We start from the raw sequence: 15,245 nt of genomic DNA, 5'->3' as shown, positions 1-15,245 counted from the left end.
GTGTTCGACTTTTGATGAAGTTCACATTCCGTGGTATTCAATATCCCTGCGCCTTGGTTCATTGGTTCTCAGCTCATGGCGACACCCCCTTGTCTGGGTACCAGGATGTGGATTGTGAAGCCAGACTGGGTTCGGGGTTCTGCCCGCACACAACCCCTGCTAGCAGTTGTCCATCTTGATGCAATCTTATGGGGAGTAAATTTGATTGGTGTGGCTGGGAAGGACTTTCTACCTCCTGATGACAAAGACCTGAGCTTTTCAGACTCTTTAGATGCATTTAAAGTATTTTACGTAAACAAGTATGCAGACTACCATGCACATGAAATATTATTTTAATTTTTTAAAAAATATTATTTTCAGATATTATATTATTTTCAGGAATATCTGAAGCTAAAAAAGTTTCAAAGCTTTGTATCACAAGTCATTCAAGCTGTCCATAAGGTTGGCACAAGTTCACAAAAAAGCTAAAACTGAAAAAAGGACTACCCAAGCTACCAAAAAAGCACTTGTCATTTTCCTGATGTGGGTAGGCAAACATTGAGTACAAACGAATGGAAGTTAGGAGTAGTGCCTGGCCTGCAAGGGATGTACGATCGTCCCCTCTGCGGCCAGGAACGGGGGCAAGGAGAAGTAGGAGACCAGGGTGTCCGATCACCCCTTTGCAGGCCCGCATATATAAATGCGCGATAGCGTACCATGTACTCTATTGTCAAGTGCCGTGCAGAACAGAGGGGGTTTCTACTATAGCTAACAAGCCAGTAGCTGCCTGACACGAATAAACACAAGACCAACCGGACCGGAGCAGAGTCGGAGCGGACAATATCCGTGAGCGGAGAGAAGTCCGGTTGAAGGACAAGAGAAGAGAGGAGAGTTATCAGAGTCGTTCCGCACAGAGGAGGAGTGCAAGTAATGTTTATAATCAAGCTAAAGTACCGTAGCTACTTTAGCTGTTTAAATACTACAAGTAAGTAGAAAGGGAAGACCATAAGTAAGTACAAGGTACGGAGTGCATATGGAAAGTAACAAGCATAAGGACATACGGAGGTATAAGTAACAAGGCGAAAGACATACAGAGTACAAGGTTGCCGGAGCGACCGGATCGGGCCGGAGCCCGGCGGACCGTGACCGGCCCGCGGGCCGCGGCTCTTGACGGATGCATGGATATGACAGGAGCTGTAGTGGTAATATTTAGCCTAAAAAGCTTCTAGGAATAGCTAGAATAGCGGTAGCCTAGACATCTAGGTATTCCTAGTCCCTATATTCTAGCGGTGTAATTACTATACTATTATTCTTTATTTATGCATTTTCTGCCTTTATATTGCCTCAATTTGGATGGGGATTGTGGTCCTTGATATATATTATTGATGTGGAACGATTTTTGATGGCCATCAGTAGTTTTGATCACTGTGTCAAGCTACATCATTTTAGTCCCAATTAGGATAATCCTGGACACAGGCCTTCCCCACTATATACCGGGTCATCGGCCTGAAGAAAAGGAGTTAGCATTACTATATATAGTATTTTTAGCATCATGTCTATCAATTTGATGTATTAATAACCCATTTCTAAAGTCTTTTTTTGACTGGGAAAATTCTTCCTAAGTTTTAGGCTATCGCTATTCTAGCTATTCCTAGAGCCCAGGCTAAATCTTACACCTACGGATGAGGACTGTTATCTGGCGCAATCGGAGAGACTTGAACCGCCTCCACGGCTGGCTGCATATGCGTGTCTGCAGAAACCTGTGCGGATTGCGGCTTAGGGCCTTGATTTTTGAGCCCTGAGATATTGCGGCCTTTGCCCGGAATTTTCTTGCGAGGGGGCATGGGCGTTGGAGACAACTTGAAGGAATGCTTCCCAGGGCCATGGGGCAACACTTACCATATCGGAACAATCATATCAAGCAGGTACAGTCGGCGCAATGTGGTTTTATCACAAGAGCGGACATTCACCATAAGCAAGTCAACTATTCACTCTTGTATAATTTGGCTGCCAAATTATACAAGAGAATTTTGGCATCATCATCCACCAGCAATGTGTATACAATCACAACAACAATGGGTTACCCTGGGTACAGCCTAAGTACTTAGTACGTACAGTGGTATCATGGGTACAAGAAAAATAGAGTAGTATGTGCCTGCCAATGTCGGGGTATGTACGTGAAGGTGTCCGTGGAGTAAAGTGGGTAGGTTTGCAACAAGAGGACAAGAAGACGCAAAGGAAGAATGTAAAAGAGGGAGGCGTTTTCGAGTCCTAGCTTCCGATAGACGGGTCCCATTCGCCTAAACCACAAAGATACCAATGGCGAGCCCAGCCAAGACGGTACCCAGCGCCGCTCCAACACCAGGACCGAAAAGGCGGACAGGAACAGCTGCATTTCCGCTGCCACTGGGACTAGTGCTCCCGCTTGCGGCGGAAGAAGCAGCGGAAGAATGTTGCGAAGCTTGAGACGAGGCGGCAGATGAAAGGGACCTCAGAGCGCTCGACGCAACGGAAGAGATCGAAGAAGCGGCACCAGAAAGGCTGCTGGCAACAGCAGAATGGGAGGCACTGGGGCCACCACTAGCGGTGGAGCCATGGGTGGTGCTGGAGACAGCGGGCGAGGGGCTGACGCTGAATGACGAGGAGGACGCGAGAACGTCAGACGTATTCGAGCTGGAGAGGAATGACACGATGTACGATCTGTGAGAAGTGATCAGTTTATAGACAGGCGGACGTCATTGGATAGAAGATTGAATGTGGCGGCGATGGGCAACTTGAAGGAAGATGAAGATGCGTGCGATGATCGTGGGAGGGACGGCGTCTTCTGGGAGAAAGAAAGCAAGCAAAAATAACTCACCCAGGCTCGATTGCGGGCCACAAAACAGTTATGGAGTTATCCTTGGGGTTGACGTTGTTAACGAGCGCGAGGCCACCAGGCTGCATGCAACGAGGAAGTCGTTAAGCGAGAAAAACGAGGTCGAGGTAAAACACGACTCACATAGGTAACGTCTGGCGAGTCCGCACTGAACAGGGCGAGAGTCACCGGGTTGCTGTGAGAAGAGGCGTCAGGACATGAATGGCGAGGTATAGAAAAATACGTACGAATCGGACGAGTCAGACGACCAGGTAATGGTGGTGTTCTTGGCTGCCGTGGGTGACGACGGGGCCTGAACGTTGGAAATGGCGAGCGTGGACGCGAGGAGCGAGGCGAGGAGTATGCTGGAGAGGAGAAGGTCAGCGAGATAGCTGGCAAGGGCTAAAGCACGCACGAGACGGCGAGGCGTGCCATTGAAGACGAGAGGAGGAAGTGGTGGTGGTGGTTCAAAGAAAAGAACACTTGCCGAAAAAAGGCTCGCCTGCTTCCTTTTCCTGCCGCCCAGCCGCAATTCGCTTCCCACATTATTGCGAGTGTAGTCTAATGACGTCCACTGATGTCAAATGCATCCGCAACGATGCCACGCGGCTCCCACTTGAGCGAGGTTCACATCGATTTCCTCCTGCGTGAACGGCTTGGTCCATTTCCCGAGCGTCTAAGTTTGTCGAGTCACTGGTCCCCGTTTAAACTCCAAGTTTCGCTCGAAGGTTCAAGGTCGTTGCTGCAAGTTTTAGAGGGCGGCGGAGAGTTGTACAGTCGGAGGGGCAGACGACGTCTTCGATGTCGCGGGTTAGTTGCAGGCTATGTAGTCCATTGGCATTGCCAGCTGGTTGTCAAGGTGAAGAAAGAAGGTTGTGACGTGGCATTAGTCAGCCGACACCTAACTTCGTAGGTATCTACGATTAAGAAGCTACTCGAATAGAATATTGCCATTTGAAAGCGTAGCCTGAGCTATAAGTACAATTTTTACTCATCGTCCTCTTCTGTAGGCTGCGCGCTAACGGTTCCCGGCGTAATCTTTTTCTCGTGAATCCCGACTGCCGCCACCAGAGCACCGACCGACATCGTTGTGGAGAACAATATCGTGTTTAGCACAGCGCGTTCATAGGCTTCTCTTACTAGGAGGGCAATATGTGGCGGGAGGGTGTCGATATAGGTGAGCGAGGCACGGACTTGTCGGGTGCCAGTGATCTGAAGCATATAATCAGCTCTATGGCTTGAGCTCCGAAAGCTTTAACATCTGGACCGACCTCATCGACATCGATATCCCCATCCGCACCCAGCGTTCGATGGAGGATTCGTCGCAGAGTTAATTGCAGAATAGCACTTCCGATCGAGAGTCCGACCACAGAACCTAACGAGCGGAAGAGATAGCTCACAGCTGTCGCTATTGCTTGGTCTGCGGCGCCAGCATTGGAGATCAAAGCTATCGAAAACGTGAATACTAATGTCGAGACGGAGAGCAAAGAAATACCGATCAAGCTGGTGGTTACACCCATACCGTTCCCCACCGCAACGACAAACGAGCCTACTGCAACTCCGACGGCGCTCTTTGCCACAAGCCCCGCAGAAATCGTCGTCCCCACCATGCCCACCACCATACCGAGATACGCATAGACGGTAGCCCAGTAATATTTCCCTGTCGATTGTATCCACAATCCACCACCAAGACTTCCAATGACGCCGGCGACAACGCTGGGCACCATCCACCAGCCCACCTCGGCGGGAGGCATCCTCATCACCGCCTGGTAGAAAAGCGCTATATGGAAAATTGCGCTAAAGCCAGCCATGAGCCCGAAAAAGTTGACGAAATAAGCATAAATCAGGGATGGGTGGGCAATGATTCGGCGGGGAGCGAAGGGCTCCGCTGCATAGAACAACTCGATTGAAGCGAATGTGATGAAGAACGCGACGGAGAGGGAGAGCGTTGTGATTGTGAGCGGGGACGACCAGGACATGTTTCCTCCTCGGTCTAACCCAAATAACAAGAGGAAGACCGTGAGCACAAGGGAAAGGGCGCCAGAAAAGTCGACGCGGGCAAGTTTGTTGCGTAGGTTGGAAGTTGTGGTAGGCGGAAGATGAAGGGCAAAGGAGACGCTGAGGAATGCCAGGACAACGGCGGGCACTTGAACGAGGAAACCCCTTGGAAACGAATGAGAGAAATGAAAGGGATTGGCTAATCCGCACGACACACCATCTCCACCCAATCGAATCAGACAAAAAACCACCAAGAGGAGCTCCAGTTGCTGAGCCAGCCGCGTATATGATGTTGAGAACGCCTTGCCATGTTCCCCGAGAACGAAGGGGCACGATATCCGACATGATGATGCTTACGACGCTGGATGTCTTTTTAAAAGCTGCAGGACGCAGTGGAAGAACGACGCACGTACTCATCCCGCCTCCACCAATACCCGTCAAACCACGCGCCACAATGAGCTCAGAGTGAACCCTATACGCCCACCAGTGTCGCAGCGTCCGATGATCGGACATCAGCGGACATCAGAGCCGATTACCGATGACACGACAACGTTGTGTCAGCGCTCGTCGTCGTCGTCGGCGCCAAGTCGATAGTTGTCTTGTTTAGGTAGCACCCACGTTGAGTCACATCATGTGCCGCATCACGGTCACCCCTCCTCTACATCAAGCTTCTCTGCCAGCTATGGGAGAAGAACTGCGACGCTGTACTAGGTGTCGTAAGCAAAAGGCAGTTTCAGCCCAAAACTGGAAGGGCAAATTCGACGCGTCAGGACTGGGAATCACTGGCAGCTGCCGTGCTTGCGCCGACCGCGACAAAAATGCCAAACGAGCCAAACGCGCAGCACAGAAATCTGGTGGAAATGATAACGGGCTTGATGAAGACTCTGATAAGGAGAATGCCGTGAACGAGAAGCCTCGGGGGAACGGCGGCATCGACTCGGAAGCTACCGAGTTTTTGGACTTACCAGTACTCACACCGGACGCGTTTTCCGAGGCTCTCTCGACAGCTGACGAGATACACCAGCTCTCAGCAATCATCGACATGTCGGATTTGGACTTGGAGGTGACGGACGCAAAAGAATACTGTGACGCGCTCTCACAGCGCGTATGGGAGAATACCCAATATCGATTCCAGTTGGTCATTCTGTTGGACTGGTACAACTAGATTCTCACCAATCTTCAATAGCTACCACGGCATACACAAGTACAAGAAAGGTGATGGCAGCTACGCACGGTATGCATATCACTGCGCGCAATCATCCGACCGCCAACTCAAGTCAAAGAAGACCGCCGAACCAGCAAAACAGCGTGATAAGGGACAGATGGATGTTTTCAACTGTGATGGCTGGCTTGATATCTGGGCATCGTTGGACGAGACCATTGTTTCATCAGGAAAATCACAAATCCTTGTAGAGGCCTTGTAGGCCTTGTACAAGGTCTACAAGGTCTACAAGGTCTCACAAGGCCGGCCTTGTAGAAGGCCTTGTACAAGCTATGTCCCCTCCTTGTACAAGGCTCACAAGGCCTACAAGGCTACACAAGGCTGGGCCACAAGGTCATTCACAAGGACTTCTCAGTGTAGGGAACAAGCAGAAAAATGACAGAAACCTGATCAATTGCATGGTACAAGGAGTACATAGTATGTAGCTATACACCAGATCAACCACCACTGCTTCCTAACACTCACCCCAGCTTGTAGCGACCCCGACTGGGGCGAACGCACGCTCACGGTACGGCCGCCGCCGATGCGTGCAATGCTGGGGCGGAACTCCAATGCAGCACTCACCCCCGCCCCCGCGCTGGGCAGTATGACCCGGAACACCAAGAACTGGCGGTATGTCGAACGGCACGCCGGCCGGAGCAAGCGCGTGGCCCTGCGGATTGGCGTTGATCCGCGTGGGGTCGTCGGGGGTCGCCGTTTTGGAGCCCCAAGCGCAAGGCCGGCGGGGTCCGCGTTGTCCAGAAAGGACGCGTGGTGGCGGCCAAGCTTGCTGGTTGGTGCGACGGGCGTAGCTACGGAGTCGAAATCGGTGTGTGGGATGCGGTGTGGGGGAGTCAGGAAAGAAGGGAAGAATATAGGGAAAATAGGCCGGCCGTAAGAGAGCCGACGACACGCGTCAGCTCGCCGCCGCTGATAGTGTCGGCGAGCACAAGCTGTAAGGGGTAAGGAACATGTAGGTCGGGTGCTTCTAATTACTTACCAGGGGTAGATTTTGCCCCACAACCACGCCATACTCTTCTATCCGCAGTCATGCGTCGAAAGCGCTATTGAGTGGTGGTGACCGTCAATGATAGTGTGGTCTGCAGACACGAATACAACGTACATGCAGCGACGCCAAACGAATCTGACGGTGGCGCGTTCAGCTGGCCAGCAGGCCGACAGCTTGGGGTAACAGGGAGGTAGCGTGTGTTGTTAGCGGCGGACGATGGTGGACACAAGACGCACCTTGTTCTCCACCACTTTGTCGACTCAGGTGGCGCGGCAGCACTTCGAAAACCTTGGTCAGGGCGGACACCGGCGGCGGCCAGGCGAATGGCGAAAATGGGGGGAGAAGAAGAAAAAAGAGGGATGTGACAGGCTTCGTCACACCGGAGAAAGTCTTCCGTGCTGTTACGGATCATAGCCGACCACTTCGTCAGCCTGATTCTGTCAGCTTGTCGGCTAGACTGAGGAAAATCTCACCGCCTCCGCACCATTCCAGCTGACCGTGCGGCAGGCCCCGCCTCCTCGCGCAGCAGCACTCTCCCGCCCCCTCGCGCACTACGTCTCGCCTTCCGCGAGTTGTCCACAAGCATCTCCGCCGCGGTGTTACTGTACAGTACTACATGACTACAGTTTGAAAAAGATATCCTTCTTAGCTCCAGGTACTACTGGGTAGTTATGCATTACTCTGGTACCTTATACAGTTTGTCTTTTCTTGGGAGTTCTGATGCCTGAGTGCTAATAGAAGGTGTTTATATATCATTATAGGTGACCTTGTACAAGGATCCCCTCCAAGGACTACCTACAAGGTTCCACAAGAATCTACAAGGCCCACAAATTCTCACAAGTTCTCACAAGGCTGAGGGCTCCTTGTACAAGACTCCTACAAGGATTTGTTATTTTCCTGATGTTATGTACGTCTGCGCCATCGTGACTGCCATCTGCCATACGCGTCGCTCGAGTTACCGGAGGATGTGAAGGAGTATATCAAGAAAAATCCTAGTCTGAGTGTTCCTCAGGTAATGTTGCTTTGTCTTTGTCTTATACTGTATTCAACTGGTTTATAGCTCTGGGCCGATATTGTGAAGAACTTGCATCCCTTACCTAACTTCAAATATCACACAGTCTATAACTTCTACGCAAAAGAACATCGACATCAATGGCAGAATGACCCCGATGAGCTCAAATCAGCAAGGCTTTTCATGGAATCACGGCCAGAGCTGGAACCAATTGATCTCCCAGATGTCCCCGACGATGGCTGTGTTGCGCTCGCTTTCGCAATCCCAAAGTTTATCAACAGATGGTCTGGTGTTATCCGTGAGATTGGTCTTGACTCGACTTGTACGTGATTATACCAACAGTACAGAACCAACTAATATCCATCAGTCAAAACAACGCGCTCAGGGTATGAGTGCTATGCCCTCCTTGGGGAGGTATCGGGCTCTGGCGTACCATTGGGCTTCCTGTTGCTCAAGTCAACAAGTCCTGATCCAGGAGCAAAAGAGCGGTATCTGCGCGCCTTCATCCGCCACTTTTTCGAGCGACATCGTCTTCGCGTTCATCAGTGTCTGACCGACAAAGACATTACCGAGATCAATGCGTTGCTGGCTGAGCTCCCGAAGGACACCAAATATCAAGTCTGCTTTTGGCACGCTATCCGAATCGTAAAAGGGCGCTTATGTGTTCTGGCCCGCCGGCCCGCATTTTATGACGCCGAGGAAGCATTTCGCGAGTTTGACTGGATCGACCGCGGGTTTCTTCCGATTGCGCAAATGGACCCAAAGCTTCGCACACCGGTAGGTCTCCTCTTTTTATCCAATGCATTGTATCTCATTGAACGATTAGGAAAATCTTCAAGTTGCTCAGTCTGTTCTCCCGATCTTCAAGGTCCATTTCAACGGGCAAACTGTTGTCGCCCCCTCGCGGCCAAAGATTGTGATCAATCTTAATGGACTTGCAAAATCGGCAGCCCCAGTGGACCCTGAGCGCGAGTCCAACGGGCCTTCCGCCCTCCAGCGTGTCTTGGATTCCTTTGACGAGGATGACCCCGACAGCCTGGACGTCGATATTGATGACCGCGACGGCATCGATCGTTTTGACGGTCCGGCAACTTGGTTTGAGCCGGGGGAAACAGCGTTTGCAGAAGACAAGTCCTATGTCTTCTGTGGTGCGCCGCATCGCAAGCAGGTGCTCCACATGTTCATCCGGCACTTTTGCGAGCACCCGTTGCTCCCCGATCGGCGTGGAAAAACTCGGACCGCGGCGAAGATACGCGAGGATGCTGTACATGAGATGTACACCTTCTGTAAGCAACGGGGCTTGCGCGAGTTGTGGGCATATATGTGGGGTGCATGGTATTGTCCCGCAAAGTACAAGCTCTGGGCGCGATCGACACAGCCTAATTTCATTGGTCACTGGCGAACAACGATGGCTGTCGAAAATTTCTGGCGCAATCTCAAGCACGGAATCCTCCATCACCTCCTCCATCCACGTCTCGACCAACTCGTTTTCCTTATCACAACCAATGTCATTCCCACAACAGAGGCAAAGATGCAACTCTTTGACCCCAATCATCTCCGTGGTCGTGTCAAGCCACTGACGCCATTTCAGAAGGCTTACAAAAAGAACTTCAAGATGCTGTCAAAACGTACGCTGGGCACTCAGGCCTACGACACCAACATCGAGCGCTGGGTTTGTACTTGTGGCCAACAAAAGTACAACCCTTATATTCTATGCAAGCATCTGGTGCAGGCAGTCCAGCCTCCACACGGCAACTTCTTCCGTCAGGTTGTGCGCCGTCGGGTCATTCCATTCTACCGCCATCCACTGCTCATAGCCAAGGACGGATCATTCAGCATCGATACTGATGATCTGGAACCCGGCAGTATCACGGATGGCGATCTTCCTGCTGAGCCACTGGCAGCGGCCACTCGCGGAATCAAACGCAAACGTCGCCCATCTCCGTCTCGCGCTCAGCCGTCTTGCGTGTCAGCCTCTGATGAGGTCATGGAGGAGAACGCGGTGACGGATCTGCTGACTGCCAGTGTGTCCTCTCGTTCATCCTCCCCTGTTGCAGAAGATGAATATGATGATGTGCGCACAGTACCTCATACTCCTCTCGACATTCCAAGTACTGATTATCTATCTACAGGAAACAGCAGAGGCCGTTGACTGGGTACACGAGCGCATTGCAACACTGGAATCTGCCATCGAAGTCATGCGAGAGCGAGCTGCCCATCCTGGGCAAGCCAAAGTCTGGCTCCGGTCAGTCAAGCGCCAAAACATCGGGGCCGATGTTGCCCGGATGGTCGCCGACGTTCGACACTCGACATCAACTGGTCATCGACGACCTTCTACATGGGGACGTGGGAAAGCTGCAAAATATACAGCAAATACGATGGGATGTGACATCTAATATAAGAACATTTACCGTACACGACCTATGTTATGACTTGGCGCTGGCGACGACGACGAGCGCTGACACAATATTGTCGTGTCATCGGCAATCGGCTCTGATGTCCGCTGATGTCCGATCATCGGACGCTGCGACACTGGTGGGCGTATAAGGGCTAGTTGAGCTCAGGCATTGTCCTCGCTAGACCACAACACAGTGTCCCAAACGCGAAAACCGTGTATGCAAACAGTAGACAGGCTTTTCGGCCAAATATATCGCTGAGAAGGGCCGATGAGGTTATTGTGTTATTGTTATGGTGAAACTCACCTCATTTTTCCGTACAAAGGTCTGTCAGGGCATCATGCTGAGAAGAAGGGGACAATAACGCGAGACTGAGACGCACTGAAAACTTGTGAGCGTAAGCATATACGCCGTCGCAATCCAACTCGTCATCTGCAGCTGCTCAAGCTCATTTCCGATGGCCGCGTAAGCTGCCCAACGGCGTCAGTTTCCTCGCACAGAACCGGGGCAACCCACAAGACACGACAATTGTCTGGTCCATCGCGCAGAAGAACACCCCTATGCCCATTGGCAGGAGCTGGGTCCAGTTTCAGCCCCAGAGATCGCCCGTTCCAATGCTCGCGAGCCACGCACCACCGAGAGCAACGCGGCGGTCGTCTTCTCTTCTCCAGCTTTTTGGGCCGCGGATTCGGTATCCGTCATTCCATATTGTGTGGAAGCTTCAGAAGGAAGCAGCCGCGACGTCTCCGACGCCGAGTCTTCGTGTGGCATTGAGATATGGTTTGAGTTGTGGGTGCAGAAGAAGAAGGGAGGCGAAGGGAAAAAAGAGTAAGCACATATGAATGACGAAGTTAAGATTACGAGATCAAGAAGAGAAGGCGTCTCCGCCGGATGCTTTCCACAGCGCCAAATATACCACTCCTCTAATATAGAGACAAGACTTGACTGATTTATCGTTCTCCCTCAGATAGAAAGTTGAGGAAGACATGACATTATCAAACAAATAAATTCTGTACTCATAATGTGGTTCCGCGTTCGAGATGTACAAAATCTAATAATGGTAAACCCCGGCTTGAATCCGTTTGATCAAGCTATAACGCAAGGCGTTTCGTTGTCTGCTGCGGATGCTTTAGGTTGAGGCTTGTCCTTTTGAAATATAACTCATTAGCAACTACAATGTGTCTTTTTGCTATCATCTGAACTCACTGCCGCAGGAGAGACAGGGGCAGGAATCGAAATCTCAACGGTCTGGAAGACATCCGCAGAGGTAGTAGCTGCGACGGTCGGCGCGCCGACCTCTGCGCTGTTCACATGCGTCTTCTTTTGATTGCATAAGCATTCCATGCACTGAGGAATAAATGAGTGGACTTACAACTTGTCAACGGGAGCAGATGCTACTATGGTGGCAGCAGCGGCCACAACGATAAGAGAGATGTTGCGCATATTAGGGTGGAGAGATTAAGGATATGACCAAGGGAAAGGAACTCGACAACGGTTTAGTTGTTGCCTGCAGAATTGCCAGCTTTTATACTAGTACTGCTCCTCAGGCTGTGGACCGAGGGAGTCTGAGTCGGGCTAAGCAGGGTAGATTGTGCATATACCAGCGTGCTCAATGCACTCAGAGACGTGCTGAACGTTCCTAGCCCTGAAGCCACCTATGTGTACCACCCAGGACATTGCGCACTTGTCGGACTCGGAGTATTGGCGAGTTTCGGGTTAAATTTAACGTATCTGTACTAATGTTATTACATAGACTTTTGGCAAACGTGTATGGCCACGTACCTGAGCTCCTGGTCGACCAAAGCAGAGCAGAACAGTGCAGGTTTGGAGAGAAGAAAATTCTTCAATTTCATGAAAGCTTCGATGGTGTTCCGATTTGATGCGCCGATGATTCTATTTTGGGTGTCACGAGAGACGGACCCGGACCCGGACGGATTCGGAGTCTTGATATGTACAACGCTTAACTATGGCCGCGGACCGTCGAGCGGCAGAGTTCTATCTCGTTTTAATCTCGTTACATCGACTGTGTACAGGTGAGAATATAGAATCTACTCGGGAAAAAAATACACGCGAGGTATCGCCACGGCACTCACGACCTTAGGACGGGGACCTCCCAGTAGTTTAAACTGATCATTGCGCGCTCAAACGCGAACTCCTTTTCGCCGCTGCAAACCATCTGTCTTCTGGCGCGAGAAGCACAGTCGGCTTCACATTCTCGAAGAGCAGCGCGCAGGTCACTGACAGCAAAACTGGCCTCTTCCCATGAATGGACGCGGCCCGAATCCACCTCTTCTTTGCAACTCTGGACTGCTTGCGCCATATCGGCGTCAAGCAGGGCAAGAATGTCTGTAAGTTGCTCTTCTCCTTCGGCATCCCAACGTAGACCGAGGGTTGAGCGGGCCGCATGGGCAAGGAGCCTACTCTGGCTGTCAATACCCGCAAATGGTTGGATGAACAGGCATATACGCACCCAAGGGAAGCAAAGCCCATTCCCGACCCGTACAGTGCCCTCGCTCGTCGAAGAAGTTCTTGCATATGCGGTGTCGGCCCATACGGCGTAAGTAATGGGAATGCGGAGATATCGGCTTCTCGAGGGGATGAGCCCGCGGAGGAGGGGGGTGTAGGGATGCCCGTGTAGGCTGTTTGCGACAGACGTTCCCGAGCAGCAGCGTTTAGAGCTGCGGCGATTCCAGGTGTGGCGGAGGAGACCATACTTCGTATGATAGCACGAAGACTGCCCTCTTGCGTCAGTGTCTGAGAAAGCGAAGAGTAATGACGCACTCGTCTGGGGTCGCATTTGCGATGAGTGTGTCCGCCATGAGGTTGACGTGGCCAAGTGCGGGGCGGGAGCCGGAGGGGGTGGGTGGGGAGGCCATGACGATTATGCTTCTATCTCCTAGTGGGCGGCGGGCTTTATACCTTCGCTAGTGGGTGCTACATGGGTAAAAGCGCAAATTTCTCGTTCTGACGATGACGGCAGAAGCAGAGCATCACACTTCGTGGCAGGTGCACAAGGCCGGTGATGTGTGAGACGCCGGCCGTCGTTCGATCAGAACTGCCGCCTCGTGGAAAGGCGCCTCTTACCGTTCTGACGAGCGCTCTTCCGACACGGCGCCCAGCACTGAATCGACTACCCCCCATAGCATCCTCCAAAACGACGCTCTCAACGAAATTCGAATTACTTGTACCCGAGCACTGGCAAGGCACAATCGCCGATTCATTTCCGACGCGGAAGGCATTCCTTCCTTCATTTTTGAAGACTCTCGGTTATGCAGTCCTTGGCCAACGACTCAGATAGAATGTGCCCGCCCGATACTCCTAGTTCATCCGCTACCAGTTTCTTCATCCAAGTCGTCACCGCGGCTCCCTCCCTAGACTTGCAAATTGGAAATGTCCGAATTCCTTGCGCGGCTCCTGATGTCCGCTGTCTCTCCTTCTCTGCGGTCCAGACTCAATATCCATTCTCTTGTTGTTTCATTGTGGCGTTTCGTTTTCACAACTGGTATCACGTCTCTTCTTGGTATGCAGTTTCTTTTGCCATTCTGGGACAGGTGAGCCCACGCCAGATCTTCCGTCGGGCCCCGTCTCGCGTCTCCCCGGGAACACGCCGTGGGCGAAGTTTTCCCCGCACTAGTTCGCCGATCTGGCCGACGATTCTCTATCTCCCAGAGGATGCGCTAAGTATATGCATGCAACTCCTTCGGCGACTTGTCACCCTCTCTCAGGCTCTCTGCATTCCCAAGGGTCCCGCATTCCGCACACACGCACCAGCGCTTCGTTGGAGAATCTGTGGCACCGGGCCGGTGGTCGTCGAACGTCCTTCATCTGTATCGACGGGGATCAAGGATTCCAAGGTCACTTGGCCACTGGTGGCGCCAACCCAACCAGACTTGCGCGATTGCTGCATGTGGCGCCATGAATATTGCAATCTTGGAATACACACGTACTTCCACAATGTTTTATCTCATTGGAGGTGAGGCTCAGCCTGAAATCACGAACTGAATCGATATCACACGCGCACCCAGAGGCACGGCAACTCAAACCGCAGCCGTTCCGGCGACTCAGCGAAAAATTCATTCTGCCGAGACCCGTCTGTCCGTCTTAGCGGCTTGACGTCGCCAAGCGGACGTGGCGCAGATCCTCGAGAATCGCGTGGCTTCCGCATGGCCGCTTCGATCTATGCCGCGCGCATCCCGCTTGCGGAGGTTCTGGGGGGCTAGAAGCGCCTCTAGAGCACAAATTGGGGCGGAAAAGCGACGAATAAATTCCAGACCGTGGACATGCGTCGGCGGGCGTCGGCGAAGACGGATGTATTTTAATCTCCGCTGATGATGGTTGATGCGGATTTGAATGTTATTATTTCCCAGAGCGCATCCGAAGTTGATGGGCTGTTCCGGGCTTCACTCTCACAGTATTTTTAAACCGGGTTCCTTGTTGATGGAACACATGATAGGGATGATTATTGCCTCCCAACTTGAAGCCTCTCAAGAGTTGACTTCAAAACTAATGAGAATCTCAAACCAGTGTTTGCCGGAAGGCAAAGGCCTTAAGAAAGGCCTTCAGCGAGTGAATTCCTGAATAACAAAAAATGACATTAATTCTAGAATAACACACAGGTGCACAACAAGCCTCTTAAATATCTGGTCTATTATTATCTACATAGATTGCAACCCAAGTCAGTAAACTTTATATATTTATTTATTGATTTGTGCAAATTCAGAATACTTAGTACACACACTTAGGTGTTAGCATGGTTAATAGCCCTAGACAATATGATTTATTGATGCGGCTTGTCA

At 51.5% G+C, this 15,245-nt stretch overlaps 5 protein-coding genes across 5 annotated transcripts; 1 reads left to right on the top strand and 4 right to left on the bottom strand.

Annotated features, from left to right (window-relative positions):
• Positions 1-2,279: 2,279 nt before the first annotated feature.
• MIND_00929300 (uncharacterized protein) lies at positions 2,280-3,379 on the bottom strand (the record flags this gene model as incomplete). The annotated part of the gene is made up of 5 exons (XM_037365919.1): positions 2,280-2,679; positions 2,837-2,916; positions 2,978-3,029; positions 3,082-3,198; positions 3,249-3,379. 5 exons carry the CDS (start codon positions 3,377-3,379, stop codon positions 2,280-2,282), a joined length of 780 nt encoding a protein of 259 aa, XP_037217331.1.
• Positions 3,380-3,820: 441 nt separating this feature from the next.
• MIND_00929200 (Vacuolar membrane amino acid uptake transporter fnx2) lies at positions 3,821-5,344 on the bottom strand (the record flags this gene model as incomplete). The annotated part of the gene is made up of 5 exons (XM_037365918.1): positions 3,821-4,045; positions 4,105-4,280; positions 4,329-4,996; positions 5,049-5,192; positions 5,241-5,344. The coding sequence occupies 5 exons, from the start codon at positions 5,342-5,344 to the stop codon at positions 3,821-3,823; spliced, it is 1,317 nt and encodes a 438-aa protein (XP_037217330.1).
• Positions 5,345-8,236: 2,892 nt separating this feature from the next.
• Positions 8,237-10,449, top strand: MIND_00929100 (SWIM-type domain-containing protein; the record flags this gene model as incomplete). Its single annotated transcript, XM_037365917.1, has 5 exons — positions 8,237-8,375; positions 8,421-8,830; positions 8,880-9,725; positions 9,774-10,127; positions 10,186-10,449. The coding sequence occupies 5 exons, from the start codon at positions 8,237-8,239 to the stop codon at positions 10,447-10,449; spliced, it is 2,013 nt and encodes a 670-aa protein (XP_037217329.1).
• Positions 10,450-10,603: 154 nt separating this feature from the next.
• Positions 10,604-11,274, bottom strand: MIND_00929000 (MFS multidrug transporter; the record flags this gene model as incomplete). Its single annotated transcript, XM_037365916.1, has 5 exons — positions 11,083-11,274; positions 10,966-11,026; positions 10,832-10,919; positions 10,756-10,776; positions 10,604-10,706 (listed from the first exon to the last, which is right to left on the bottom strand). Exons 1-5 carry the CDS (start codon positions 11,218-11,220, stop codon positions 10,604-10,606), a joined length of 411 nt encoding a protein of 136 aa, XP_037217328.1. The 5' UTR covers positions 11,221-11,274.
• A 1,170-nt stretch (positions 11,275-12,444) lies between these two features.
• Positions 12,445-13,325, bottom strand: MIND_00928900 (uncharacterized protein; the record flags this gene model as incomplete). The annotated part of the gene is made up of 4 exons (XM_037365915.1): positions 12,445-12,472; positions 12,543-12,866; positions 12,920-13,183; positions 13,231-13,325. 4 exons carry the CDS (start codon positions 13,323-13,325, stop codon positions 12,445-12,447), a joined length of 711 nt encoding a protein of 236 aa, XP_037217327.1.
• Positions 13,326-15,245: the final 1,920 nt, after the last annotated feature.

The sequence above is a fragment of the Mycena indigotica genome, assembly GCF_014461135.1.
Source record: "Mycena indigotica strain 171206Taipei chromosome Unknown Mind.scaff0008, whole genome shotgun sequence".
NCBI lineage: Eukaryota > Fungi > Basidiomycota > Agaricomycetes > Agaricales > Mycenaceae > Mycena > Mycena indigotica.
Note: the sequence above shows the minus strand (reverse complement) of the source record. Positions and strands in the feature narration are given on the sequence as shown.